The sequence below is a fragment of the Saccostrea cucullata genome, unplaced genomic scaffold, assembly GCF_032062105.1.
Source record: "Saccostrea cucullata isolate Sc308-1 unplaced genomic scaffold, CSIRO_AGI_Scuc_v1 ctg629, whole genome shotgun sequence".
NCBI classification, from domain to species: domain Eukaryota; kingdom Metazoa; phylum Mollusca; class Bivalvia; order Ostreida; family Ostreidae; genus Saccostrea; species Saccostrea cuccullata.
The window spans coordinates 125413-153286 of NW_026923658.1; the positions used below are offsets into that span (position 1 = coordinate 125413).

The 27874-nt window shown below is 34.3% G+C and overlaps 1 protein-coding gene across 2 annotated transcripts in view; it reads left to right on the forward strand.

Annotated features, from left to right (window-relative positions):
• Nucleotides 1-27874, forward strand: part of LOC134264599 (uncharacterized) — an 89799-nt gene that overhangs the window by 17712 nt on the left and 44213 nt on the right. For both annotated transcript variants that reach the window (XM_062746882.1, XM_062746883.1), the window contains 9 exons: nt 1102-1284; nt 3653-3835; nt 7431-7613; nt 14279-14491; nt 16978-17121; nt 18079-18168; nt 19688-21205; nt 22846-23178; nt 25471-25529. In XM_062746882.1, the coding sequence (XP_062602866.1) occupies nt 1102-1284; nt 3653-3835; nt 7431-7613; nt 14279-14491; nt 16978-17121; nt 18079-18168; nt 19688-21205; nt 22846-23178; nt 25471-25529 (2906 nt within the window). The remainder of the gene's footprint in view (nt 1-1101; nt 1285-3652; nt 3836-7430; nt 7614-14278; nt 14492-16977; nt 17122-18078; nt 18169-19687; nt 21206-22845; nt 23179-25470; nt 25530-27874) is intronic.

The window sequence follows — 27874 nt, forward strand, 5'->3', positions numbered from 1 at the left end:
TTTACGTATTTAAAAGAATTAAAAAGATAATAAATGAGTTAATGTCTCACCCCGCATTTCCAAACAACCATTTCTATGGCAACTGCCATAGAGTTACTATCATAAATATCTAAAATGTTTTTTTACTTAAAATATTCAACAAGTGTTTTTAGTCACTTTAGTAACTTTCAACCAATTTTATTTAAAAATAAATAATATATGAAGAAATTCCACAAACTTTTGGATCAACCCTTGTATTTTTGGTCACAGTTTCCTCTGGAAATTATCATTGCAGATGCTTGAAATTTGAAACCAATCTTCTCTGAAGCATGCCATATGATTGGATTCATTTGTGTTTAAATCCTATGTCAACTTCCTGTGCATCTGTTCGTTTCATACAAAACAAATTTTTGTTGCAGTTTTCTCAGCAATTACTCATGGCAAATGCTTGAAATTTTAAAACAAACTTCTCTTAGGCATGCCATATGGTGGAATTTATTTTTGCAAATTCCATGTCAACTTCCTGTCTGCCTTGTGTCTGTCCGTTTCATACCAACCAATTTTGTTTTAGTTTTCTTAGCAACTACTCATTGCATTTGCTTGCCATTTTAGTACACTCATTGTTAAGGCATGCATTTGGTGGGAAACATTTAATATTTTTACTTCTGATGTCAACTTCCTGTTTATTCCTGTGTCTGTCCGTAGCATACATAACAATAAATTTTGTTGCCTTTTTCATAGCAACTACTCAACATAGATGCTTGAAATTTTTTCACATACTTTGTTGAGGCATGCTTAATGGTGGGACTTACTTTATATGAATGTAAAGTCAAATTCCTATTTATCTGTGCATCTGCCTATAACTGAAGTTGTGTGTATATTAACATGATGTGTATTATTGACATCAGAGTGGGGGTATTACTAGTGAGCATTGGCTCACAGACTTCTTGTTTGACCTTTCTTTGGATTTTGACCTCAATTTCCACAAGTTAGTGCTTTATCTATCAGTTTATATTTTATTTTGATGATACTTTTATGAACCCTTTATTACTGAGAGTTAAAAGCCCTTGGGCCTCTTGCTCAGAATGTCATAAGTTACTTATTTGCAAAACCTCATTGTAGCTCATGAAGAAAAGGCAAGAAGAGGTGAGAATGTAGTCCCAACACAACCAGAAAGAAAACCTAAATCTGAATCTTCACAAACTTCATCTGGCAAGAGGCTTCCTGCTCCAGACGTTCCAACTAAGCAGGCATCTTCTGAGGGAGAGAATGTAACCCCTGAAGGAGACTCTGGGATACAAAAAGGTAATGTGTGAGATACTAGCAGCGTTAAAACTGGTGAATCCAGATTTGTTGTTCACCAAACTTATTGCATTTTTAGCTCACCTCAACAAAGTTTGGGGGAGCTTATGTGATACCCTCGGCGTTGGCGTCGGTGTCGGCGTCGGCGTCCCGGGTTAAGGTTAAGTTTTTTGGAGCAGTTTTCTTTTTAAGTACTTTTATGTCCTATATTGATTAGACATGCATGGAAGATGTTGCTAGTGTGTTTCATTGTACGAGTCAAAGTTTCAGATGCTGCAATTTCAGCAAAGGAATGACCAGGTTAATGTTTTTGGTGCAGGTTAACATTTTTGGTGCAGTTTTTGGTGTAGGTATCATTTCCGAGTAACTATAAGCCCAATGTTGACCAAACTTACATGGATTATACATCTTAGGATGCATACTACCAGCCTTGCTTCAGATGCTGAATCTGACCTACATTTTCCGGTTGAGTGAACAGGTTAAAGTTTTTGGTGAAGGTTTTATTTCCAATATACGTTGAGCCCTATAATGACCAAACTTGCATGGATGGTACATCTTATGATGTAATCTACTAGACTTGCTTCGGATGCTGAATCTGACCTACATTTTCCGGTTGAGTGAACAGGTTAAAGTTTTTGGGTGCAGGTTTCATTTCCAAGGTACAGTACTATGAATCCTATAATGACTAAATTGCATGGATGGTACATCTTAGGATGAAACTACCAGACTTGCTTCGGATGCTGAATCTGACTTACATTTTCTGGACGAGTAAACAGGTTAAAGTTCATGGTGCAGGATTCATTTCCAAGTAACTTTGAGCCCTATAATGACCAAACTTGCATGGATGGTACATCTAAGGGTGCATTATACTAGGCTGGCTTCGGATGCTGAATCTTACCTACATTTTCTGGATTAGTGGAAAGGTTAATTTTTTTATACAGGTTTCATTTGCAAGTAACTTTAAGCCCTATGTTGACCAAACTTGCATGGATGATACATCTTAGGATGCACACTAATGGACTTGCTTCAGATGCTGAATTCGACATACATTTTCCAGATAATAGACCTCGTAAAAGTTATGGGTGCAAGTCTATCACCAAGAAACTATAAGGCTTATATAAACAAGTTGCACAAATGATGCATCAAGGGATGAAAACTTTCAATCTTGCTTCAGATGCTGGATTTTAATTACATTTTCATGATGAAGAACTAGTATTTAGTTTTTATATAGGTCTATTCCAAATTTATCAAATTTGCATAAATTTTACATTTTTGGATGTATACTTTTTGTTGGTTGATTGTGTGATTTAATTTGCCTTACTTAAAGACAACACAAGTTGAGGTGAGCTCTGTAATCTCTGATTACCTATGTTTATGCCCTGTTCTGATAATGGCTGGGGCTTATAGAGTTTTTCTTGTCCATCTTCCATGCATACTCGTCTGCGCCCAAGCAGCTAAATATGAAGCCTACTATTTTAAGTAAACATAAAGTATTTGTGGTTGCAGTTTTCTCAGCAACTTCTAATTGCAGTTGCTTGAAATTTTATCACATCTCCTCTGAAGCATGCATATGGTGGAATTCATTGCTGTTTAGATCCGATGTCAACTTCCTGTTTTAAATATCCTTGTGTCTGTCCATTTCAAACAAAACGAATTCTTTTCATTGTTTGCTCAGCAACTACTCATTGCTAATGCTTGAAATTTTAAAACAAACTTCTCTTAGGCATGCCATATGGTGGAATTTATTTTTGTTCAAATTCAATGTCAACTTCCAGTCCACCTGTGTGTCTGTCCGTTTCATACCAACCAATTTTGTTGTAGTTTTCTTAGCAACTACTCATTGCATTTGCTTGACATTTTAGTACACTCTTTGTTAAGGCATGCATTTGGTGGGAAACATTTAATATTTTTACTTCTGATGTCAACTTCCTGTTTATTCATGTGTCTGTCCGTAGCATACATATAATAAATTTTGTTGCCTTTTTCATAGCAACTACTCAACATAGATGCTTGAAATTTTTTCACATACTTTGTTGAGGCATGCTTAATGGTGGGACTTACTTTATATGAATGTAAAGTCAAATTCCTATTTATCTGTGCATCTGCCTATAACTGAAGTTGTGTGTATATTAACATGATGTGTATTATTGACATCAGAGTGGGGGTATTACTAGTGAGCATTGGCTCACAGACTTCTTGTTTGACCTTTCTTTGGATTTTGACCTCAATTTCCACAAGTTAGTGCTTTATCTATCAGTTTATATTTTATTTTGATGATACTTTTATGAACCCTTTATTACTGAGAGTTAAAAGCCCTTGGGCCTCTTGCTCAGAATGTCATAAGTTACTAATTTGCAAAACCTCATTGTAGCTCATGAAGAAATGGCAAGAAGAGGTGAGAATGTAGTCCCAACACAACCAGAAAGAAAACCTAAATCTGAATCTTCACAAACTTCATCTGGCAAGAGGCTTCCTGCTCCAGACGTTCCAACTAAGCAGGCATCTTCTGAGGGAGAGAATGTAACCCCTGAAGGAGACTCTGGGATACAAAAAGGTAATGTGTGAGATACTAGCAGCGTTAAAACTGGTGAATCCAGATTTGTTGTTCACCAAACTTATTGCATTTTTAGCTCACCTCAACAAAGTTTGGGGGAGCTTATGTGATACCCTCGGCGTTGGCGTCGGTGTCGGCGTCGGCGTCCCGGGTTAAGGTTAAGTTTTTTGGAGCAGTTTTCTTTTTAAGTACTTTTATGTCCTATATTGATTAGACATGCATGGAAGATGTTGCTAGTGTGTTTCATTGTACGAGTCAAAGTTTCAGATGCTGCAATTTCAGCAAAGGAATGACCAGGTTAATGTTTTTGGTGCAGGTTAACATTTTTGGTGCAGTTTTTGGTGTAGGTATCATTTCCGAGTAACTATAAGCCCAATGTTGACCAAACTTACATGGATTATACATCTTAGGATGCATACTACCAGCCTTGCTTCAGATGCTGAATCTGACCTACATTTTCCGGTTGAGTGAACAGGTTAAAGTTTTTGGTGATGGTTTCATTTTGAAGATACTTTGAGCCCTATAATGACCAAACTTGCATGGATGGTACATCTTAAGATGTATTCTACTAAACTTGCTTCGGATGCTGAATCTGACCTACATTTTCTGGTTGAGTGAACAGGTTAAAGTTTTTGGTGCAGGTTTCATTTCCAAGTTACTATGAGACATATAATGACCAAACTTAAATGGATGATACATCTTAGGATGCATGCTACCAGCCTTGCTTCGGATGCTGAATCTGACCTACATTTTCCGGTTGAGTGAACAGGTTAAAGTTTTTGGTGAAGGTTTCATTTCCAATATACGTTGAGCCCTATAATGACCAAACTTGCATGGATGGTACATCTTATGATGTAATCTACTAGACTTGCTTCGGATGCTGAATCTGACCTACATTTTCCGGTTGAGTGAACAGGTTAAAGTTTTTGGGTGCAGGTTTCATTTCCAAGGTACAGTACTATGAATCCTATAATGACTAAATTGCATGGATGGTACATCTTAGGATGAAACTACCAGACTTGCTTCGGATGCTGAATCTGACTTACATTTTCTGGACGAGTAAACAGGTTAAAGTTCATGGTGCAGGATTCATTTCCAAGTAACTTTGAGCCCTATAATGACCAAACTTGCATGGATGGTACATCTAAGGGTGCATTATACTAGGCTGGCTTCGGATGCTGAATCTTACCTACATTTTCTGGATTAGTGGAAAGGTTAATTTTTTTATACAGGTTTCATTTGCAAGTAACTTTAAGCCCTATGTTGACCAAACTTGCATGGATGATACATCTTAGGATGCACACTAATGGACTTGCTTCAGATGCTGAATTCGACATACATTTTCCAGATAATAGACCTCGTAAAAGTTATGGGTGCAAGTCTATCACCAAGAAACTATAAGGCTTATATAAACAAGTTGCACAAATGATGCATCAAGGGATGAAAACTTTCAATCTTGCTTCAGATGCTGGATTTTAATTACATTTTCATGATGAAGAACTAGTATTTAGTTTTTATATAGGTCTATTCCAAATTTATCAAATTTGCATAAATTTTACATTTTTGGATGTATACTTTTTGTTGGTTGATTGTGTGATTTAATTTGTCTTACTTAAAGACAACACAAGTTGAGGTGAGCTCTGTAATCTCTGATTACCTATGTTTATGCCCTGTTCTGATAATGGCTGGGGCTTATAGAGTTTTTCTTGTCCATCTTCCATGCATACTCGTCTGCGCCCAAGCAGCTAAATATGAAGCCTACTATTTTAAGTAAACATAAAGTATTTGTGGTTGCAGTTTTCTCAGCAACTTCTAATTGCAGTTGCTTGAAATTTTATCACATCTCCTCTGAAGCATGCATATGGTGGAATTCATTGCTGTTTAGATCCGATGTCAACTTCCTGTTTTAAATATCCTTGTGTCTGTCCATTTCATACAAAACGAATTCTTTTCATTGTTTGCTCAGCAACTACTCATTGCTAATGCTTGAAATTTTAAAACAAACTTCTCTTAGGCATGCCATATGGTGGAATTTATTTTTGTTCAAATTCAATGTCAACTTCCAGTCCACCTGTGTGTCTGTCCGTTTCATACCAACCAATTTTGTTGTAGTTTTCTTAGCAACTACTCATTGCATTTGCTTGACATTTTAGTACACTCTTTGTTAAGGCATGCATTTGGTGGGAAACATTTAATATTTTTACTTCTGATGTCAACTTCCTGTTTATTCATGTGTCTGTCCGTAGCAAACATATAATAAATTTTGTTGCCTTTTTCTCAGCAACTACTCAATATAGATGCTTGAAATTTTATCACATACTTTGTTGAGGCATGCTTAATGGTGGGACTTGCTTTATATGAATGTGATGTCAATTTCCTATTTATCTGTGCATCTGCCTGTCACTGAACTTGTGTTATTAATAGAGCTGAAACAAATACCATGAATCAAAATTAACATTCGAATATTCGTGACTGTTATTCGATTTGTATTCGAACATTCCGTACTTAAATAAAAGAGTTATTATGCCTTTTTATTTAGTTGTAAATCCTATTCTTTATTACTATATATCTTTGTGTTTAAGATTGACGTCTGTTCAAATTCGTTTGACATGTACAATGTACATTAGCACTTGCGTTTATTTTCAAGAAAAAAAACTAAATTTGAAAATGAACCTTAATCAACAATCATAGGCCTCTTTACTTCTTTACATTAGGTCACTGTATTGCATTCCGATTACGTAAAACGTGCTATCTCCAAAGCAGCAGGTGTTCGCCATATTTTACTTTTACATTAATAAAACAAAAATCGGTCCATTTCCGGAAAAGTCCTGTAAATTTTTGAATCTATATTTAATGAATTTAAAATATAACATTCTCAAAAAAATATAATGTATATTTTTCATACATGATTTATGCAATTATTTATAAATTGTAAATGTGAACAATCGATTCTGTTTTTTGATCTGGAATATTATTCTCCGCACAATATAAATCTTTTATTACTTTCGATAAGCATGGCGGTCAATGTCACAATTATATCTAAATTAAATCTGAGATACAAGAGGTTGAAGAATGTTTGGCATTAAGATGATTAATTAACTTTGGTGTTGTGTCTTTACCAGGCCAGTAGTACCATGTGGACAAAGTTTACAACCTTTCTTAAACATGTATTTGCTTTCGTTTGCTTCTTTTTCTACCGTGATAAAAAATTTAGTGGACAGGCCTACACCATTTATTGCATGAAATACAGGTATTACATGTGACCGAATATTTAAATATTCTTGAAAAACTATTCATTCGCGAATGTTCGAACATCTGTTTCAGCTCTATAATTTATATTATCATGATGTGTATTATTAATGACATCAGAGTGGGGGTATTACTAGTGAGCATTGGCTCACAGACTTCTTGTTTGACCTTGACCTTTCCTTGAATTTGACCTCGATTTCCACAAATTAGTGCTTTATCTATCACTTTATATTTTTATTTTGATTGATACTTTTATGAACCCTTTATATATAGATGACTGTGTAAGGCCCTCAAGCCTCTTGCTTATTAGAACGGCATTTTACTAATTTGCAAAACCTCATTGTAGCTCATGAAGAAATGGCAAGAAAAGATGAGAATGTAGTCCCAACACAACCAGAAAGAAAACCTAAATCTGAACCTTCCCGAACTTCATCTGGCAGGAAGCTTCCTGCTCCAGACATTCCAACTAAGCAGGCATCTTCTGAGGGAGAGAATGTAACCCCTGAAGGAGACTCTGGGATACAAAAAGGTAATGTGTGAGATACTAGCAGCGTTAAAACTGGTGAATCCAGATTTGTTGTTCACCAAACTTATTGCATTTTTAGCTCACCTAAGCCGAAGGCACAAGTGTTCTTTTCTGATCACATTTTGTCCGTCATCCTTCCGTCCATCTGTCTAGCTGTCCGTCTGTAAACTTTTCACATTTTCAACTTCTTCTCAGGAACCACTGGGCCAATTTTAACTTAACTTGGTACAAAGTATCCTTGGGTGAAGGGGGATTAAAATAATTAAAATTATGGGCTAGGTCCTCTCACTAGGGGAGAAGGCAAAAATAGGGTGGGTTCATTAAAAATTTTTTCAAGAACCACTGGGCCAGAACAGCTGAAACTTATGTGGAAGCATCCTGGGGTAGTGTAGATTCTAAATTGTTCAAATCATGACCCCCAGGGGTAGGGCGGGGCCACAATGGGGAATCAAAGTTTTACATAAAAATATATAGCAAAAATCTTAAGAAATCTTCCTCTCAAGACCCACTGAACCAGAAAAGCTGAAACTTATGTGGAAGCATCCAGGGATAGTGCAGATTCTCAATTGTAAAAATCATGGCCCCCGGGGTTTGGGCGGGGCCACAATAGGGAATTTAATTTTTACAAAGAAATTTATGGGAAAAATTGTAAAAATTGTGTTTTTAAGAACTACAGGTCAAGAATAGATGAAATTTTTGTGGAAGATCCTGGGGTAGTGTAGATTTAAATTATCCAAATTATGACCTTTCCCTTTTTTTTTTGGAGAGGGCTACAACTCTTTACGATCTCTCTAATGGTGCAAAGTGGGAGCAATTCGCTCCCTCATGGATTTTGGCTCAAATTTTCAGTAAACGGCTATTTTATTAATATGATTTACCTGGACTTCCAAAATGTAGTTATCACAGACATTTAAGAAATGAATGTAATAATTTTTTCTTTGATCGATGTATCAAAGAAAAATTTGGACGGAAAACTTCATCAATACGCGTAGCGCATTGATGAAAAAGTTTTCTGTCCAAATTTTTCTTTGATACATCGATCAAAGAAAAATTTATTACATTCATTTCTTATCACATAATTATGATTTTAAATTAATAAAATGAAAGTTTCTTTCACTTTTCTTTTAAATTTATGCATCAAAAACAGTGTGCACGAATACATCATCACCATAACGTTAACGTTGCTGAAAATTCAAAATGGCTCTAACCATGCTAACGAAAAACATTCTCAAATATTGTCGTGTGATTACCAACAGTCGCCAAAATAATTTAAAGTTCTTTAACACAAAAAACTTACCTGTTGTGTTATCCCTCTGATTATATTTTCCCCGATAAGTTATCTAAGTTCGTTAATGTAAAGGGAAGCTACTCAATTATCCAAGGCTAACAGTTCTAGTTCACAGAAATTTGGATTTCATTGTACGCATCTTTTCATTTGAATTTCAAACCGATACGTATCACGACGTTTCAATGCCGTAAAAACCTGAAAGAATCTGCTGCTGATAGTTCAAGATTAAAGAATTCCATCCTCAATTCATGCAGTGTCATTTTTCTCGATCACTTGTTTCCCACGATTTAACAGATTTACGGTTTTCCTCACTTTAGTAGCATAAAAAAACATTTTTTCCGAGTTCTATTGTTTCATACCAGATATCTCAAAGTCAAACATTTAAGAAAAGTATGCCGATTAAATGATTTCTTCCCTTCCTTCCCGTAATTGTATTGCAGACAATTTAATTTGTTTAGCAAAGGGGGATAATTCAAATGAAATGAAAGTAGAGGGTAAGTCAGGAACCTAACGGACAGATTCTGAAATTCATGAAAATATTTATTAAAGCAAAGGTATTTAATTATTTCTTCAAAAAGTAACCTGGAAGCAGGGAATATACATGTACCGACTGTCAAAGTAGCTCCAGCTGCTAAGTGCAACCACACTCTAGATTTTATTGATGCAGTTATCAAAAGAATTTTTTATCCAATCAGAATCAAGTATTTTATAGAAATTAAATGATAAATCGATCCAAAAATATACAGAACAATCCATATATCAGTATTTTTCGTGTATGTAAACATCACAACTTAAATTTATTTGCTATGGGGAGCCGTTTTGGTATTTACTGTCAAAAAGTGATATCACCTATTCGAATAGGTGATATCACCTATTCAATTGGTGATATCACCTATCCAGATTTTGAATAGGTGATATCACCTGTTTGAATAGGTGATATCACCTATTCGAATAAGTGATATCACCTATTCAAATAGGTGATATCACCTATTTGATTTGAATAAGTGATATCACTTATTTGAATAGGTGATATCACTTATTTGAATAGGTGATATCACCTATTCGAATGAGTGATATCACCTATTCAAATTAAATAGGTGATATCACCTATTCGAATGAGTGATATCACCTATTCAAATTAAATAGGTGATATCACCTATTCGAATAAGTGATATCACCTATTCAAAATGATAGGTTAATATCACCTATTCAAAAACGTGATATCACCTATTCGAATAAGTGATATCACCTATTCAAATTATTTATGAAATAACAACAGCTCCCTAGGTGCCTAAATCTTATTTACTTTCACTTTCGTTTTATGACTCATGGTTCTAAGAGACTTTGCATTTAATTTTTATCAACCCTAATAGAAATTGTAGTTTGTTTTGCTCACAAATGTATTTATTTCACTTATATATCAAGTAAACTCTAGGAAAAAATGGAAAAACTCTGAAAAAAGCATAAAAACTGGGTTGTCTGATTTTCTTGGTAATCTATCTATTATAGGGAGCATTCATTATTTAATGTTGTAAGAAATTCAAATAGGTGATATCACCTATTCGAATAGGTGATATCACCAATTCAAATTGAATAGCATCGTTTTTTTTTCTTTCAACACTCATTATTAATTTTAAACATTAAATACAAAGCAAGATGTTATATTCTGAGTAATTTCTCTTCTAAAACTTATTATTGTACCGTAACTTCGTCACCATGTCTCGAAGAAAAGCGACACGTACAGGTTAGTCTTATAAATATAAATTCGCTTGACTCATGAACAATGTTACAATGTTGTCATACTTGTTTTTAAAAAAATAAAATTATATGATACTAGCTTCAAAGGCAGGTCAGTTTATTTTGTTAATTAATGAAGGAATAAATGTACGTTAACTCATGTTTTGACACGGAAATTAAAATTATCGATTGTAATCGCGATATGAAATCCTCCCTTTTAAAATTAAATTTATAATATATATTAAATAGCCATGATTTTTCTTGTCATTTATTTATGATATTTATTTGATTTATAATTATTTGATAGAATGATTATATTAATGGCATATTCTTACAAATTAAAAAAAAAGAACAACGATTTGATTGCTTCTCTATCATCTTGGCATGTGCGGTAGGCATCAAAAGCCTGAAAGTTAATTCGATGGTCGGTAAGATCTCCAGACAAGGTACAAAAGATATACACAACAGCAGCCAACTAAATGTCAATCAAATCAAAGTATCCAATCCCAGGCTTATTTCAGATGATTGACAGGGGTTCTAAGACCAGGTAAATTTTAAGGAGGTGCTTATTTCCTCCCCCTTTAACGAATAAAATAATGTGGACTTAAGAAGATAAAACTATTTCTTATAGAATGAATTAATTACATTGTACGCGGTACATACATGAACGAACTAATTATTGCTTGTATACAAATAATATAGTAAGTCGTACAGAACTATGTTCTCGTCAAATATAGGGTGCCCTATTGTGATAAACCGTACAATTAAGATGTTTATTCTTGTTTATTGGTTATTGTGGTCAAGATAATTTGAAAATGTTTAAATACACCAAAAATAAATATATTTTTTTTTGTTTACAAATAAACATTTCTTAAAGCTTACATAAATATTTTGTCGGTGAATGTACATGCACACGACATAATATTCGGGAAATTGTTTTTCAGTATTTAGCTCTAGGGCTTATTTTTTAAAAATTAAATTGATGAATAATTGGTAAAATCATTTTTAGAGATTCCCAAGCATTGAATCAATGGAATCATGGATATAACTTGTAATTTAAGTCATTTCATGCTGCGTTTTTTTCCCAACCTTATTCCACTTTCTGCATATTATGAAATCCAATTTAATCAAATTTCACGGTCCACTTACATGTACACCTTCTGATAGAACAAATAATCCGTTTTCTTAAGTCTAAGAATTACCTAGATAATTATTTATAATCTAAAACATTAAAATAAGTCTTGCATATATTTAGTTCCAGAAAAAATCAATGAATAATATTTATAATGCTTTTAAATACATGTAAGCCGTGTTTCGTTTTGAAAATACTATAATTGTTGGCACAAATTTATTTAAAAATAATATTGTTTAATGACTGTTTGATTTTGGTTTTAAAACTGATTTTCTTGAGTTACAATACACATTTGATATTAAGTATAATGTACTGAAAATTATAAGAATTTTATTTCAGGAGAAAAGGCATCGGGGGGGGGGGGGGGGGGGGGGGGGGGGGGGCTTAATTAACCAATTAAGAGCTTAATTATACTGAATGGCAAACATATATTTTTGTACAGTAAAGGAAGGAATTTTCCATCTCTAATAAAAGATTTTTTTTTAAAATTTGGTGTTTCCTAAAATTTAAAACCACACTATCAATTTAATAAGCCTTAAAATATTTAATTAACTGAATATTAGCAGTACTGTTCATAATTCTAAGACCTACGTGTAGTTCGAAACACGTGTTACTGTAGGAATATTTTTTGTGTATTCACGTCCTCTAAAAGACTTGCATTAATTATTAAACATCCATTGGTGATTTGTCGTCTTTTGCGTAAAGAATTTGTACATTGCCTTTTTTGAAATTTAATATTTTAGCATCGTTCTACATACATGTACATTAAGTATTTAATGTATTATTTTCCAGGGAAATTTCATGAATAAAGTCACAGCTGAGTTATGACAATAAAAATATAAATACCAAAGATAATTTTTGCAATGAAATAATTATTTTTCAAACACGATATCTAAGTTATTTAATCAAAAAAATTGTAAATCCTTACCATCAAAAAGATAAGTCCTTTCACTTCAGAGTTCCGAATGACAATAAAGACTGAACGATAAGTGAACGGTGAACGCAAGGTGAACGCAAAGTAAACGGAACGAAGAGCGAACGGTGAACGTTTTGTGAATGCTGAACGAGAGCACACGGTGAACGGTGAACGCAAAACTGTGAACGGAGAGCGAACGGTGAACGCACGGTGAACGAACGGTGAACGCACGCTGAACGAACGGTAAACGAACAGTAAGTGAATGGAAAAATGGGAAAGTAGAATGTTTCAGGGACTGTATCACCTATTCATTTTCAATAGGTGATATCACCTATTCGAATAAGTGATATCACCTTTTCGAATAGGTGATATCATCAAATCAAATAGGTGATATCACCTATTTGAATAGGTGATATCACTTATTCGAATAGGTGATATCACCTATTCGAATAGGTGATATCACTTTTTGGCAGTAAATACCAAAATGGCGCCCCATAATTTGCCATGTTTCCTGACCTTGACAGATTTTATTTTGGGTCAGCCTATGAGATTAAGGATTTATAGGGAATGGACTTCATGGTAATTACCTTAATATTTTAAGCCTAAATATCACTTTTAAGGAAAAATGACAGATGGAATGATTTTATTTATCCAATTATGTTTAGTGTTGCTATTCATCACAATTTTTTATAAACATGGACATTTGCTTTACTGAGCTATTGTAAATTTCAAGCGCAAGTCTCAGTACGTCATGCATGAACTGTCATGGCTGCTGAGTAAATTGAGAAGTAAATACACAGATTTATTTTACATGTACATGATTTTCGTGTTTAACGAGCTATGATGTCTACAGTGAATAAAAATTTTGTCTTAATTAGAAGTAAGTTGAATATAAATGATATGATACAGATAAAAGTAATCTCTTAAAGAAAGGGGTAATAAAATGTTATTAAAGAAAAAAGTAATAATCATACGCTCTTGAAATTTAAAACAGAGAAATTTGAGAATATCTCCATCATTTTAAGTTTTCAAATATTAAGTTGTCTATACCTGTAATACTTTGTAGTACTCTATGTAAACAGGAAAAATAATTAATTTTAGGCATTTTGAGAAGCCCCCTCTGGTAACAAGACGGTAGAATTTTGTGTTTCTTACATTCATAATGTAGAATATGGTACATGTATTACCCATCATATATTAAAGTCTGAACAAAAAGTATGTTGTAGTATTTGTATAATTTGCTTTAAGGTGCTAAAAATTGGCCCTTTCCTATATAATGGCATATGCTATAGTAAACGTACCTGTACTTTGAGACAGCCACTTAAAAATACCTTGACTGTAGATTTCCATCAAATCTGGCATGTACACTAAAGTTATGTATGGTAAAAAAGGAAGAATTTCGCTATTGAAGTTTACACAATAAAACCGCAACCTCCCCCCTTAAGCTTTGCTTTTTGTGTCAAATTTGGATTTTCTTTGAATTTCAAAAGAGAGGACAATATTAAGAGAATGTATTCAAATTGAAGTCAAGACTGTATGAGCACAAGAAAAATGTTCACATATTTCATTGATATTATAATTCTATTTAATGCCAGGAAACCAAAAAGTACTCCCAAGAGATGTACATCAAAAAGGATTGCCAAAAGCAGATGAGAATAAAACCCCATTGGCACCAGAAGAGACACAAAAATCTGAATTTTCCGAAACTTTACTTGGAAAAAAGCATCCTGCATCAAATATTCCATCTGAACAGCAACATTCAAAGAGAGAAATGCTCACCTCTGAAGGGGACTCTTTAACAGAAAAAGGTAGATACTTTAAAAATTTCAGGGCTCTCGATTCTCTAAATCTTGGGCTGATATTCGGCCCCGTTCCCAATGTAAAAAATGTACCTTTTTTCCCTAAAGAAAGGTGTAAATTTTTTCCCCAATTTCTATAGCAAGATATTTATTAAAAAATAAAAGTTCATGAAACTTAATCGCACTGTACAACTGTTTTATTAGTTCAAGCCAAATGCATTCATAAACTGGTTCGGGGAACCAGTTTATTGTTTTTACAAAATGTGTATATACTAAGTAAAAGTGCAGAGTATCTTGTCATTTTGGTTTCAAAAATAGACATTTCTTTTAAACATTAGTAAGATGCACCTAGAAACATACCCACGCTTCGGCATATTCAGTCTCGCGCTGTATTAATTGGTAAGCAAATATGTCCATGTGATCGAGGAAATTCGAGACTATGTGACTGGCGATTGTCACTCAGGAAGACAGATAACTGCAATATCAACACTCAAAGATAGTAATGACAAAGCTTATGTACTTTCATAAATAGCCTACGTACCCATGTTTGTTCTGTTAAACTGTCATTATTCAAAACAATAGTTAAATTGATGACAAAAAGGTAGAAAAGCAAAATTGGAGGATTTTTTAAAATGAATTTTGGTTATCCAACTTTTCCCAAAATGACAATAATTTTCCCAATTTGAACGGCCCCGGCCCCAGTCCGAAAAAGTGGTGTGAGAGCGCTGAATTTTTATGCATATGAATATACTATTAACCTACCAGTCTTTTGTTTAATTAAGCCCTAGAAATAAAGATTATATAGGGTAACGGTTATACTGGAGCACCGTAACTAATGGTCATGCAGCGTTGAAGTGTAATGGAAATAAAACACTAAATTTTATTTTGTAGTGAAGATAAACTTGGATATCTTGACATTTGTGAGACTATTAGGAAACATTGAGATGTCTGGGGTGTCAAGGTGTTGGAGTTCAGACTCCATTTCCAAGATTTCAATGCATATCAAAACAAAAATGTTTATTGCATATATGAAAACAAAATTTATCAGATTAAAGTTTCTTTACTTTTCAGCAATCCATATACCGGTACTTTTTTGCTACAAATTCTGAGAAGTTGTTTATAAAAAACTTCTTATTGATAAATTATGTTCTTTTCTCTGGCTTTAGTATCAGTTCTAATGCACATGTGGATCAGCAAATGTCAATTCAATAGTATGTAAAACATACCAAATCCTTAGAGTCTGAGATTCATTCCACAGTATTAATTAGCTCACCTGAGCAGAAGGCTCAAGTGAGCTTTTTTGGTCAAAATTTGTCCGACGTCTGTTGTTAACTTTTCACATTTTCATCTTCTTCTCAAGAACCACCAGTCAAATTTTAACCCAACTTTCCACAAAGTATCCTTGGGTGAAAGGGATTCAAGTTTGTTCAAATGAAGGGTCACACTCTCTTCCAAGGGGAGATAATAATGAATAAGTGAAAAATTAATGGCATCCTATGAAAATCTTCTCAAGAACCATTGGGCCAGGAAAAATGAAACTCCCATGGAATCATCCTCAGGTAGTGTAGATTCAAGTTTGGAGTGTTCTAATCATGACCCCTGGGGATAGGATGGGGGCCACAACGGCCGATCAAAGATTTACATAGGAATATATAGGAAAAATTTAAAAATATTCTTCACAAGAACTGTTGGGCCAGGAAAGATGAAACTCAGAGGCATCCTCTTCAGGTAGTGTACATTCAAATTTGTTCAAATCATGACCACCGTGGGTAGGATGGGGCCACAATGGCAGATCAAAGTTTAACATAGGAATAATGATAGGAAAAATCTTCTTCTCAAAAACTGTTGAGGCAGGAAAGATGAAACTCATATGAATTATCCTCAGGTACTGTAGATTAAAGTTTATTCAAATTATTACCCCCCCCCCCGCCCCTCGGAGGGGGGGGGGGGGGTTAGGGGGGCCACAATGGGGGATCCAAGTTTTACATTTAAATACATTTTAAAAATCTTCTTCTCAAGAATGCCAAAGCCATGATTAGTGATACTGTATTTATATGGAAGCATTCTCAGGTTTTGTAAATTTAAATTTGTTCAAATCATAACCTCAGGGGGTAGTGTGGGGTCACGACGGTGGATCAGAGTTTTACATAGAAAAATAAAGGGAAAAATCCCAAGAACAGAAAAAGCTATGTTAAGCATTCTCATGTATTGAAGATTGTAATTTGTTCAAATCATGGCCCTTTGGAGTAGAGAATCAAATTCAAATTATTATGAAGTAATATATAGGAACAAAATGTTTAAAAAATCTTTTTATCAAGAACAGCGAAGTCATATTCTGTATTGATATGAAGGCATTCTCAAGTGGTATTAAAATTCAGATATTAAATAAACTTTTTGGACCCTAAAACTTTGTCAGTTTCCAAGCCAAGATTTAGATATTAATTTTGACATGAAAACAATATTCAGGGATAATCTTTCAACATATTTTATAACAGAGAATGAAAGCAGCTTAGAAAAGAATCCACCTGTGGAGTTACACAAAGATACCTCTACAGGGACATATTTCAAAGTATGTGGATCTAAAAGCAGTGAAAATGAAGCAAAAGAAAGTGATGATGAAGAAAAATTACAAACAACAGGTATTAATACTTAATTGTGATACATTTTGGTTGTAATTATTAATGCCCTGTTTCTAATAGAGAAAAAATAAAAATATTTTTAAAAAATCTTCACAGGAAACACTGGGCAAGAAAGATGGAGAAACTTATTTAATATTTTTGACATAAACTAGATTCAAGTTTACAGTAAAATTTTTCACAGTATTGATTGTCTAAGAAGAAATATTTAAAAATCTTCTCCATGAGAACAAATACCACAATGGAGTGTCATATTTTTACATAGAATTAAAAAGGAAGATATATTTGAAAATCTTTCTTAAAAAAACCCAGCAAAACCTTTATAAGCAACATTGATGCGGAAGCATCTTCAGGTAGTATAGTTTTAAGTTTGTTCAAATCATGAACCCCAGGGGGAGGATTGGGCCACATCTTTAAAAATCTTCTTCTCAAGAACACCAAAGCCACAATTATAAGCCACAATTATGGAAACAAGTGAAAGCTTCCTGAGGTAGAGTAGATTGCAGATTGTCCACCCCATAAGAGGGAGCATGGGGCCAGAATAAAGAGTTAAAAATATTTTATTGTATAATCAGGAGAAAACTGTGAAAATCTTAAGAATCACTGGAATGCACAAGGAAGCAAGATACATGTATAATATGATTATAAGAATATGACAATGACAGGGAAACGTGAAGTTTAATACAGGTAGCTGTCACTTGACTGTCTTGAGCTAATACATTGTATAGATTGATCATTATGAGATATGATAAATATGTTTTGTAATATAAATTGATTAATACTAGTAATAGTATAAGGATATGGAATACAAGAATTGTCAGAAAGTGGTGAAAATTTCTTCTGCTGGAGTTTAAGGTTTGCACATTAATGATTATTAGAGATGCAAAGGTGACAAATTTATTAAATTGTTAAGATAAAATAAAAGATTTTATGGATTAAAATATTGACATGTATTTATAGGTCCTAGTACGACAACGAGATCTGATGTTTACAACAATGATTTGAGCAAGAAACCAAAGCATATGTCAAAGAGAGAAGAAACTTCAAAAAGTAATCCTTTTTTACTTACAATTTATTGTCTGAACTCTATGCTTTACTTTGATTATTCATATTTTAAAATATACACAGTCAGGAATTTTAAGAAAGATGCATATTTAGGGTTCAACATTTATTTAATTGTCTATGTCCAGCTCTTCTAACTTGAGATTGTACCAGTCAATGTGTAAATACACTTGGTCAATTAGACAAATAACTTACTGTTCTGATAGGGGATATTGTAAAGTAATATAAAATTAAAAATACTCCTTTCCACCCCCTAATTCATTTCAAGATGTGATGTTTTTGAGTTAATCACAAAAATCAAGCATAAAATGTTACAATATCCATGTAGCTCTTACGATATTTTTTTTTCATGTTTATAGACATGTTTATGTACAAAAAAATCACAAACTTACTTTTTCAGCAATTTTAAAGTGCTTTACAGCTGAAACATACTGTATTTTGATATATATGCTGATTTTTTTTAAAATTTTAATCATAATTTACTATTTAGCACTGGTTTTCAAACAAATTAATCTATTGCCACTATAGAACTGTTCTTTGTAATAAACAAAGATTTTATGGCTAAATTGTCATCCATTTTGAATTAAATGGATTTAAAATGTAGGCAGGAATCGAGAAGTAGCATGCATAGTTCTTTACTAAAAGGGAATTCAATTTTACATTTCATTTTTGGATTACACAGTATTTGAATAAGAAAATTTTAACTGCACCACCCTGCAAACAAAGTTTTAGGGGTATATAGGAATCATCTTGTCTGTCTAGCTGTCCATTTCTCTGTGGATGGTGCCAAGTCTAACTTATTTACAGAGAAACTTTGGAAGCTCATACTTAATACAAATGTGATGACCAGAAGTTTACCTGGGATTTGACATGAAGTCATTTTGGCAAGTTCAAGGTCATAGGCAGAAAAAAATATATAATTTGTGTGCATTTCTAATGGATTGTATGTTTTAATGTATGTCTTTCTCAAGAATTTTATATGGAGAAACCACAGGTGGAGAGCTGAAAATTTTGTCCTTATATATGCTAGGCATGACAGGGGCATCAAGCTGTGAGGGATCTTTTTCTTGCCAGCACCTACTGCAACACAGAACACCGGTCTCATCTGAAGGACCGTTCTCCAGTCCCACAGTGGGATTCGAACCCATGACATAAGGATCAACTCCTTACTTCGTGACCCTGGAGCAGAGTCTGATGTTTTAACCACTGCACCAGGTGGCCGACCTGGATTTTCTAGTGAATAAGTCTTTCCAAGTTAATACCCCATACAATGGTTCCTTAATTCTGATCTGTAGTTTTTACATGATAGACCAATTAATAGTCCCTCTTCCAATAAGTACTAGACAGTGTAACAGTAAATAAAAAATATTTCACAGACCAGGCAGGCACTCCAAATTTTAGGTGCTCTACCAACGGAGCTATCTGCTTACAATGATAAAAAAAATCATTGAAGTTGTCTGACTGCTCCAAAAATTTAATTTAATTGTGTATCTTTTTTTATTTGTAGTTGTCTTCACATTTAGATCAGGAAAAGAAGACTCAAAAAAATATCCATGTGATTATTATAATTTCAAGAAATGGTCTTTCTTCATGACAGAAAAAGAGACAAAAAATATTATTAAAAAACATTTGAAAGATCTGCAAAGTGAAATAAAACTTAAAACATCTGGGTACATCATGGTTGAATTCAGCTCAGAATCCCATGAAAAGGATTTTGATCAGTGGGTTGAAAAATGCTTAAAGTTAACAGATGACTGCTTCAAAGATCTACAGCTGCTTGTTATCAAAGGGCCATCTGAAGAAATTCAAGATATTTCTGGAAAAGTTAAACAATCTGCTTTAGTTATTGATGGTTTTGTTTCAGCATTTGAAGAGAGGGATATCTGTGGAGTTTTTCTTTTAGGCAGAGGAGAAAATGTGATAGACCTACTTTTAGACCTGCAAAGACACATGAAAAATGCTACTTTATGGAGTCCTGAGAGCAACGAAGAAATTTCATATCATATATTTGAGTGCAGCCCATTGCAGTGGCGTCTTTTCAAGGTTTTCGATAGAATAGAACAGGCAGTTGAAATCTTCCCACAAGTTAAGATATACAAGTGTGATATGAGAGTCAAGGTGATTGGGAATAAAAAAGAATGTGCTGATGCCATCAAGTTTTTGTCAAATAATTACTGGTTGAAAGATATTAAACCTGAAGTATGCAAAGGCTTTGAAGGCTTTGAATTCTTTTTATCCAGAGAAAATGTTCAGGCTTTTATTGATAGTAGAATAAGATGTAATGGCACATGGGCAGTCAGTGAATTAGCAGAACTTCCCAACACAAAAATTCTACTTATATATGGGAAAACAGATGAGGAGAAGAAAGAGATAGCAAAAGTTTTGCAAGAATCCATCAGATGGAAAAAATACTCCATCACGTATTCACCAGAAATAGAGCATTTCAAGCAATGGTGCACAAAAGAAGCCGGCAAACTTGAAGAAAGTTCAGAAAAGAAATTTACTATGAAGATCAGCAAAGAGGAAAAACCAGCTAAACTTGAGGTTGTGTTTGTCTATACAATGGATCTTGAAGATAATGAAAGTTTGAAAATGTTTATGAATGAAGCTGAGGCAAAAATATCAACTAAATATACCTGGCATCTGGACCAAAAAGCATTCAAATGGATTCAAACCTTCCACAAGGAAGAACTTCAAGAAGAAGCGAGGAAGAATGAGATTGCCTTAAGATTTTTGAAAAGAACGGTTGAAATTGAAATGACAGGTTCACCCACAGCTTTGAAAGAAATGCAAAAGTATATTGCTTCAATATGTATGAAAGAACAGCATATTTTGCTACCCATTGAAGCTATGCCTCCTGAAGTGAAGAAATTTCTTTCAGAAAATCAATGCTTCTATGAGTATTCTCCAGATAAACATGCTAGATATTGGATCAGAGGAAAGACAGCTTTTGTTCTCCACAATGGCAAAGAGGATGATGTATTTGCTGATGTGTATGTCAAGTCACAACAGCTTGAAAATACAGGTATTCTTCTGATAACTCTTACCAATTAAATTACAGTAAAGCATGCATATAGTGAACATGCTTATAACGATTGATGCTCATAGGGAAGTGATTTTCATTCTCTATGACTTTAAAATACAGTAAAACTCAGTAATAATGGAGTCACTGGTACCTATGAAAGTACTTTGCTATATCCATAATTCGTTATATCCGTTTAAAGAATCGGTTATTTTTATGGCGTCGGGCTTGCCCGATCGTCATCTAGGGATCAGTCTGTCAGGTTTACGCGACCGTATGTGTCAGTGGATGCATCCGCAATAGAAAATAGCAACAGCTGTAACCCAGATTTCTTTTAAAACGTTCACAATGAATAATAGCTTGAATATAAAATTAAATCAATTGTATCTTCAATTAATACTACTACAAAACAACAATATTATGTTTAATGTTTATGCAAAAAAAGTTATGGTTGTTGCGGATGAATTTCTACTGAGAGGGTGCGTCGAATGACATGAATCACATTTTGGGACCGACTACTGTATTACAGAGACGTATATGTCTCTGTGTAATACAAACGAATTTAAATATGGTAAAATAATTACAAAATAAACACGAATACAACAAGACTATAAAGATTGAATTTCTTAATCTTAGCTTTACTTTTACGATCTTCAATCCAATTTTAGCCGAACAACCTACGATATTGACCAGTAATGCCAGTATTACTGTATTTATCCATTTCCTCCATTTGTTTACCGCGCCTTATCGTAAGTTGATCGTACTTGTAACATTAGAGTCATGGTTGTAGTAAAGATGCAATCACTATACAACAGAACAACACTCTGACAGTGGCAATTAATTAAAATAATTTATGAAACCCTTCATTTGTCTTCGATTGACTGAAAAGAAATTACCTGGTAGATTGATATAGAGGATGGACATTTCTGACGATGTCTGGTCAATTCGAACCCTGACTCATTCGGACCAGGACACAAGGCGATCAGGCCCTATACTGTCTTTGTGTTAAGACTATTTTTTTTTTTAATTTTATCATTATGTTACCGGAGTCACTCACTTGACCTATTTGCAGATCTTTTGAAATTGTTTTTCTTGTTCGACGCCATTGAAGCCTTTCAGGCTTTTGATTAATTAGCTGGGGATCAATGATAACTTTGCTATATCGGATCCGTGAATTTGCATTATCCATGTTCGCACTAAATAGTTTTACTGTATATAATATATATACTATACTATATAGTATATATACTATATATAATATTGTAAACTTACTTGATACTATATATCAAATTATGCTAATACATGTAACAAAGTAAAATTGGCCATCTCTGGCACTTTGTTATAAGCATGTTTTTACTGTAATAATCGAGAGTAATTTTTTTTTTCAATATACAAAAAATGCAAAACATAATAATTTTTTTTTTGTAATTTGTTTTTCAATTACTTGCCAATGCCTGAATAACTAAAGCAGCTGACAAATTAAACTATGCAAAATTTGATGAGAAAAAAAATGAATGTTAAAAACTTTTGTTTTGGGCTTCAATATATAGTCTCATTAATAAGCTTTTGCAGTAATAACTTTTCTTTTGTGCATACTTAAAATGTATTTCAATTCAGTTATTTAATGTTAAATGTACATGTAGATAAGAACTTTGAATGGCCTGAGCCAGATGAGAGAACTGCTTTCATGAAATATCCATTATGGCAAGAAGGGGAGAATAGAGAAAAACATAAAATGGACAGTGTTTTAGTGCCTTTCTTCCAAGAGGTCACCAAATACAAGAAAAAGTCAGTGAGCTTTGATTTGAAGGATAATCACACATGGCCAGTTCAAAAATTTGTTAAGCGTATCATAGACTGTGCACCAAAACCCCCAGATGGCTTGATAATTATACTGTGTCATTCTGATGAAGCAGAATTCCAAAATGTAGTCAGTTGTATTGAAGAAGTGGAATCCAAAAGGACTGAAAAAGAAGGTACATGTACATGCATTGAATTCATTAATTTTTCTAAGCAATCCCTTGACATACATCTCTGCATTTTATTAGCTCACCTGAGCCGAAAGCTCAAGTGAGCTTTTCTGATCACATTTTGTCTGGTGTCTGCCTGTCTATCTGTCTGTCAGGTTGTCTGTCTGTCTGTAAATTTTTCCCATTTTCAACTTCTTCTCAAGAACCACTAGGCCAATTTTAACCAAACTTACCATAAAGTATCTTTGGGTGAAGGGGATTCAAGTTTGTTTAAATGAAGGGCCACGCCCTCTTTCAAGGGGAGATAATTGGGAAGCATCCTCAGGTAGTATATCTACTAAAGTTTGTTCAAATCATGACCCCCAGGGGTAAGGTGGGGCCACAATGGCCAAAACTGACATTTTACATGGAAATATGTAGGAAAATTCTTTAAAAATCTTTGTCTCAAGGATCACAAAGCCATAATTGCTCATATTTATATGGAAGCATCCTCAGGCAGTGAAAATTCAAGTTTTTAGCTCACCTGAATGGAAGGCTCAAGTGAGCTTTTCTGTTCACATTTTGTCTGTCGTCCCTCTAGCCGTCCGTCTGTCTGTCCTTTTGTAAACTTTTCACATTTTCAACTTCTTCTCAAGAACCACTGGGGCAATTTTGACTAAACTTGGTAAAAAGCATCCTTGGGTGAAGGGGAATTTAAATTGTGAAAATGAAGGGCCAAGTCCCCACACAAGGGGAGATAATCAAGAAAAGACAAAAATAGGGTGGGGGTCATTAAGAATCTTCTGCTCAAGAACCACTGGGCCAGAAAAGCTGAAACTCCCAGGGGTTGGGCGTGGCCACAATGGGAAATCAAAGTTTTACAAAGAAACATATAAGAAAAATCTTTAAAAATCTTCTTCTCAAGAACCACCGGGCCAGAAAAGCTGAAACTTATTTGGAAGCATACTGGGGTAGTGTAGATTATATATTGTTAAAATCATGACCCCCGGGGATAGGGCGGGGCCACAATGGGGAATCAAAGTTTTAAATAGAAATATATAGGAAAAATCTTTAAAAATCTTCTGCTCAAGAACCACTGGGCCAGAAAAGTTGAAACTTATGTGGAAGCATCCTTAGGTAGTGCAGATTCTGAATTGTTAAAATCATGACCCCCGGGGATAGGGCGGGGCCACAATGGGGAATCAAAGTTTTACATAAAAATATATAGGAAAATTTTTTAAAAATCTTCTTCTTAAGAACCACTGGGCCAGAAAAGCTGGGTAATGTAGATTCTAAATTGTTAATGTCATGACTCCCAGGGGTTGGGCGGGGCCACAATGGGAACTCAAAGTTTTACAAAGAAACATATAAGAAAAATCTTTAAAAATCTTCTTCTCAAGAACCACTGGGCCAGAAAAGCTGAAACTTATGTGGAAGCATCCTTGGGTAGTGCAAATTCTAAATTATTCAAATCGTGACCCCCAGTGGTAGGGTGGGGCCACAATGGGGAATCAAAGTTTTACATAAAGATATATGGGAAAAATCTTTGAAAATCTTTTACTCAGGAACCACGGGGCCAGAAAAGCTGAAACTTATGTGGAAGCATCCCGGGGTAATGTAGATTCTAAATTGTTAAAGTCATAATCCCTGGGGGTTGGGCAGGGCTATAATGGGGGATCAAAGTTTTACATAGAAATATATAGGAAAAATCTTCTCAAGAACCACTGGGCCAGAAAAGCAGAAACTTATGTGGAAGCATCCTGGGATAGTGTAGATTCTAAATTGTTCTAATCATGATCCCTGGGGGTAGGACGGGTCCACAATGGGAAATCAAAGTTTCACAATGTTGAATCAAAGCATCCTACGGTAGTGTAATTTCCAAATGTTTAAATTATGATCAGTTGGGTAGGGTGGGGTCACAATATGTATTACAAGGGGGAAATCTGGTAAAGAACCGAATGTTCAAAGCTTCTCAGTTGAGCGATGTGGCCCATGGGCCTCTTGTTTCAAATCATGAGCCCCGGGGGGTAGGGCAGGGCCACAATGGCGGAACAAATTAGTTTTACATAGACATATATGTATGATAATTTCTTAAAGAAAAAATCTTTTTCTCAAGAATAGCAAAGCCATGATTGGTCATGGGACTACTTTTGGATTTAAACTTTTCAATAATAAACCAATTTCTACTTATTTTAGCCGCAATGCTCAGGTGAGTGATGTGGCCCATGGGCCTCTTGTTTATATTTGTCAAAAAGTGAAGCTTACTTATACATCATCAACATTTATTAATATATTAGGTGTTCTTTCATTTGTTGACAGGGTTGCCAAAGATCAAGTTTCAAGTCATTAAGGGAAAGATAGCAGAGCTTGAAGAGGAGGTAAATCAGAGTTGAAAATTCTGTATTGTCTCAAATTTTAGCTTCAAAGTATGGATTATTTACCCACAGAAATTGAACTTCTGATCCATGATATATAACGCTATATGAATCAAATTTTTTTTTTGTTTTCACATGAATATTAAACAATGATAAAAATTCATACAAATGACCTAAAAATACCAATATATTAACTCTGCTTGTCATTCATATTTGAAAAGATTTCACAAAATAGATATACCTGGTAGTATATATATATGTACCATAATTAAAACCTTTTAAATGAATGGAGAATTAAGCCAGGATAATGACAATGTGACTTAAACAAGGAAAGGTCAATTTTGGAGAGAAAAAAATGCATATCTTATGATAGGGTTATACCCATTGGACTCATGGTTTAGTAGGTTTACACCCTAGGGCAGGGCAAAGTTGATCTCACATTTAAGGAATGAAGCTTATTTGAACTTATGATATATGATACAACATAATTTTGCAGTTTCGGTTCATATTCTTTGCAGAGGTTGCACATATTGAAATGAAAATTAAATTGGTATACCTGAGATTTATTATAAGAATATCTACATTGTAGGTCAAGTTCTGCTTTGGTTACAATCGAACCATTTCGAACAGAGTTATGCCTAATGGACACAGAAAAATTTCAATTATTTACAGTTTCCATTCATTATCTTTTCAGAGGTTGCACATACTGAAATGAAATTCAATATACAGATAATACAGACCATAAGAATATCCAGGTCAAGATCTGTTTTGGGTACAATCAAGCCATTTTTGACAGAGTTATGTCCCTGGAACTTAGAAAAGCACCATTTTATAGGGGAGTGGGCATAAGTGTTTTACTCATATCTTGTTTAAAATAAATTTTTTTTCTCATCAAAACACTACATTATTCAAATCAATGCTAAATCATAAGTGGTAGGGTGGGGCCATTATGGGGGTCAAAGTTTAGCATGGGAATACATAGGTAAAATTCTTTAAATTATTCTTCTCCTAAAATAGCTACTTATTTAATTATACCCTATGCAACAAGTTGTGGGATGTATAATGTTTTTGAACCGTCTGTCAGTGTGTCAGTCCTGTTTTGTCAGCGCAACTCCTCATAAACTGCTGCACAGAATACTTTGCACATAATTAGGACACAATGTTTACATGACTGTGTATATTACCATGAAATTTGGATTCCTTTATTTTTAGGTCACCTGAGTAAACTCAGGTGACCTATTGCTATCTCTTTTCGTCCATCGTTGTCAGTTGTACGTCGGTCGTTAACTTTTTAACATTTTTAGCTTCTTCTGTGCAACCACTGAACCAATTTCAACCAAATTTGGTACAAAGCATCTATGGGTGAAGGGGAACAAAAATTGTAAATTTCATGACCTCTGCCCCCCTGGGGCCAAAACCACTAAAATTAATGCAATCTCTAAAAATCTTCTTCTGTACTCCTGGACATCAAGCAGTCAAACTGTTTGCATGATTGTAATCGGCATTGAGTCCTCTACCAAAATTGTGAAATTCATGGCCCCAGGGTCAGGGGTTCTGTTGCTAGGGTGGGGCTAAATCAAGTATATAGAGAAAATGCATTATTTCTTTGAAAATCTTCTTCTCTGCTCCTGGGTAATAAATAAACTAATTAAATACATAGTTATGATGAACAAGAGTGCCTCTACCAAAATTGTGAATTTTATGGCCCAAGGGTCAGGAGTTCAGGTGTTAGAGCGGGGCTCTCTATTGATTATGTAGTAAAAATACATGAATTCTTTGAAAATCTTCCTCTCTGCTCCTGGGTATTAAATAAACTAATTAAGTACATACTTGAGTGCTCTTCCAATATTGTGAAATTCAAGGCCCTAGGATCAGGGGTTCAGGTGTTAGGGTGGGGTTCTATTGATTATGAAGTGAAAAAACATGTACATGAATCTTTGAAAATGTTCGTCTCTGTTCCAGGTTATTAAGCAGATGAACTACTTATATAGTATAGTAATGATGAGCAAGAGCCCTTCTTCCAGAATTGTGAATTTCAAGGCCCCATGGTCAGGGGTACCATAGAGGGGGGGTGGGGGATGGGGGGCTGCTTCTACTCTTATATACTGAAAATGAATTGTTTGAAATCTGTAAGTTTGTATTAATCAAATATTTTTGATAAGCAAGGGTGCCTTTTCAAAAATTGTGCAATATGTGGACCTAGGGTCAGGGGTTCATGTGTGGTAGGGGCACTACTGATTATTGATGAATATTACTGATTAGTTGAAATGCATTTTTTGTTCCCCTACCTTGCCTATGGGTATCAAGTAACCAAACTAAGCAATTTGCTAAGTATATAGGTATGATTA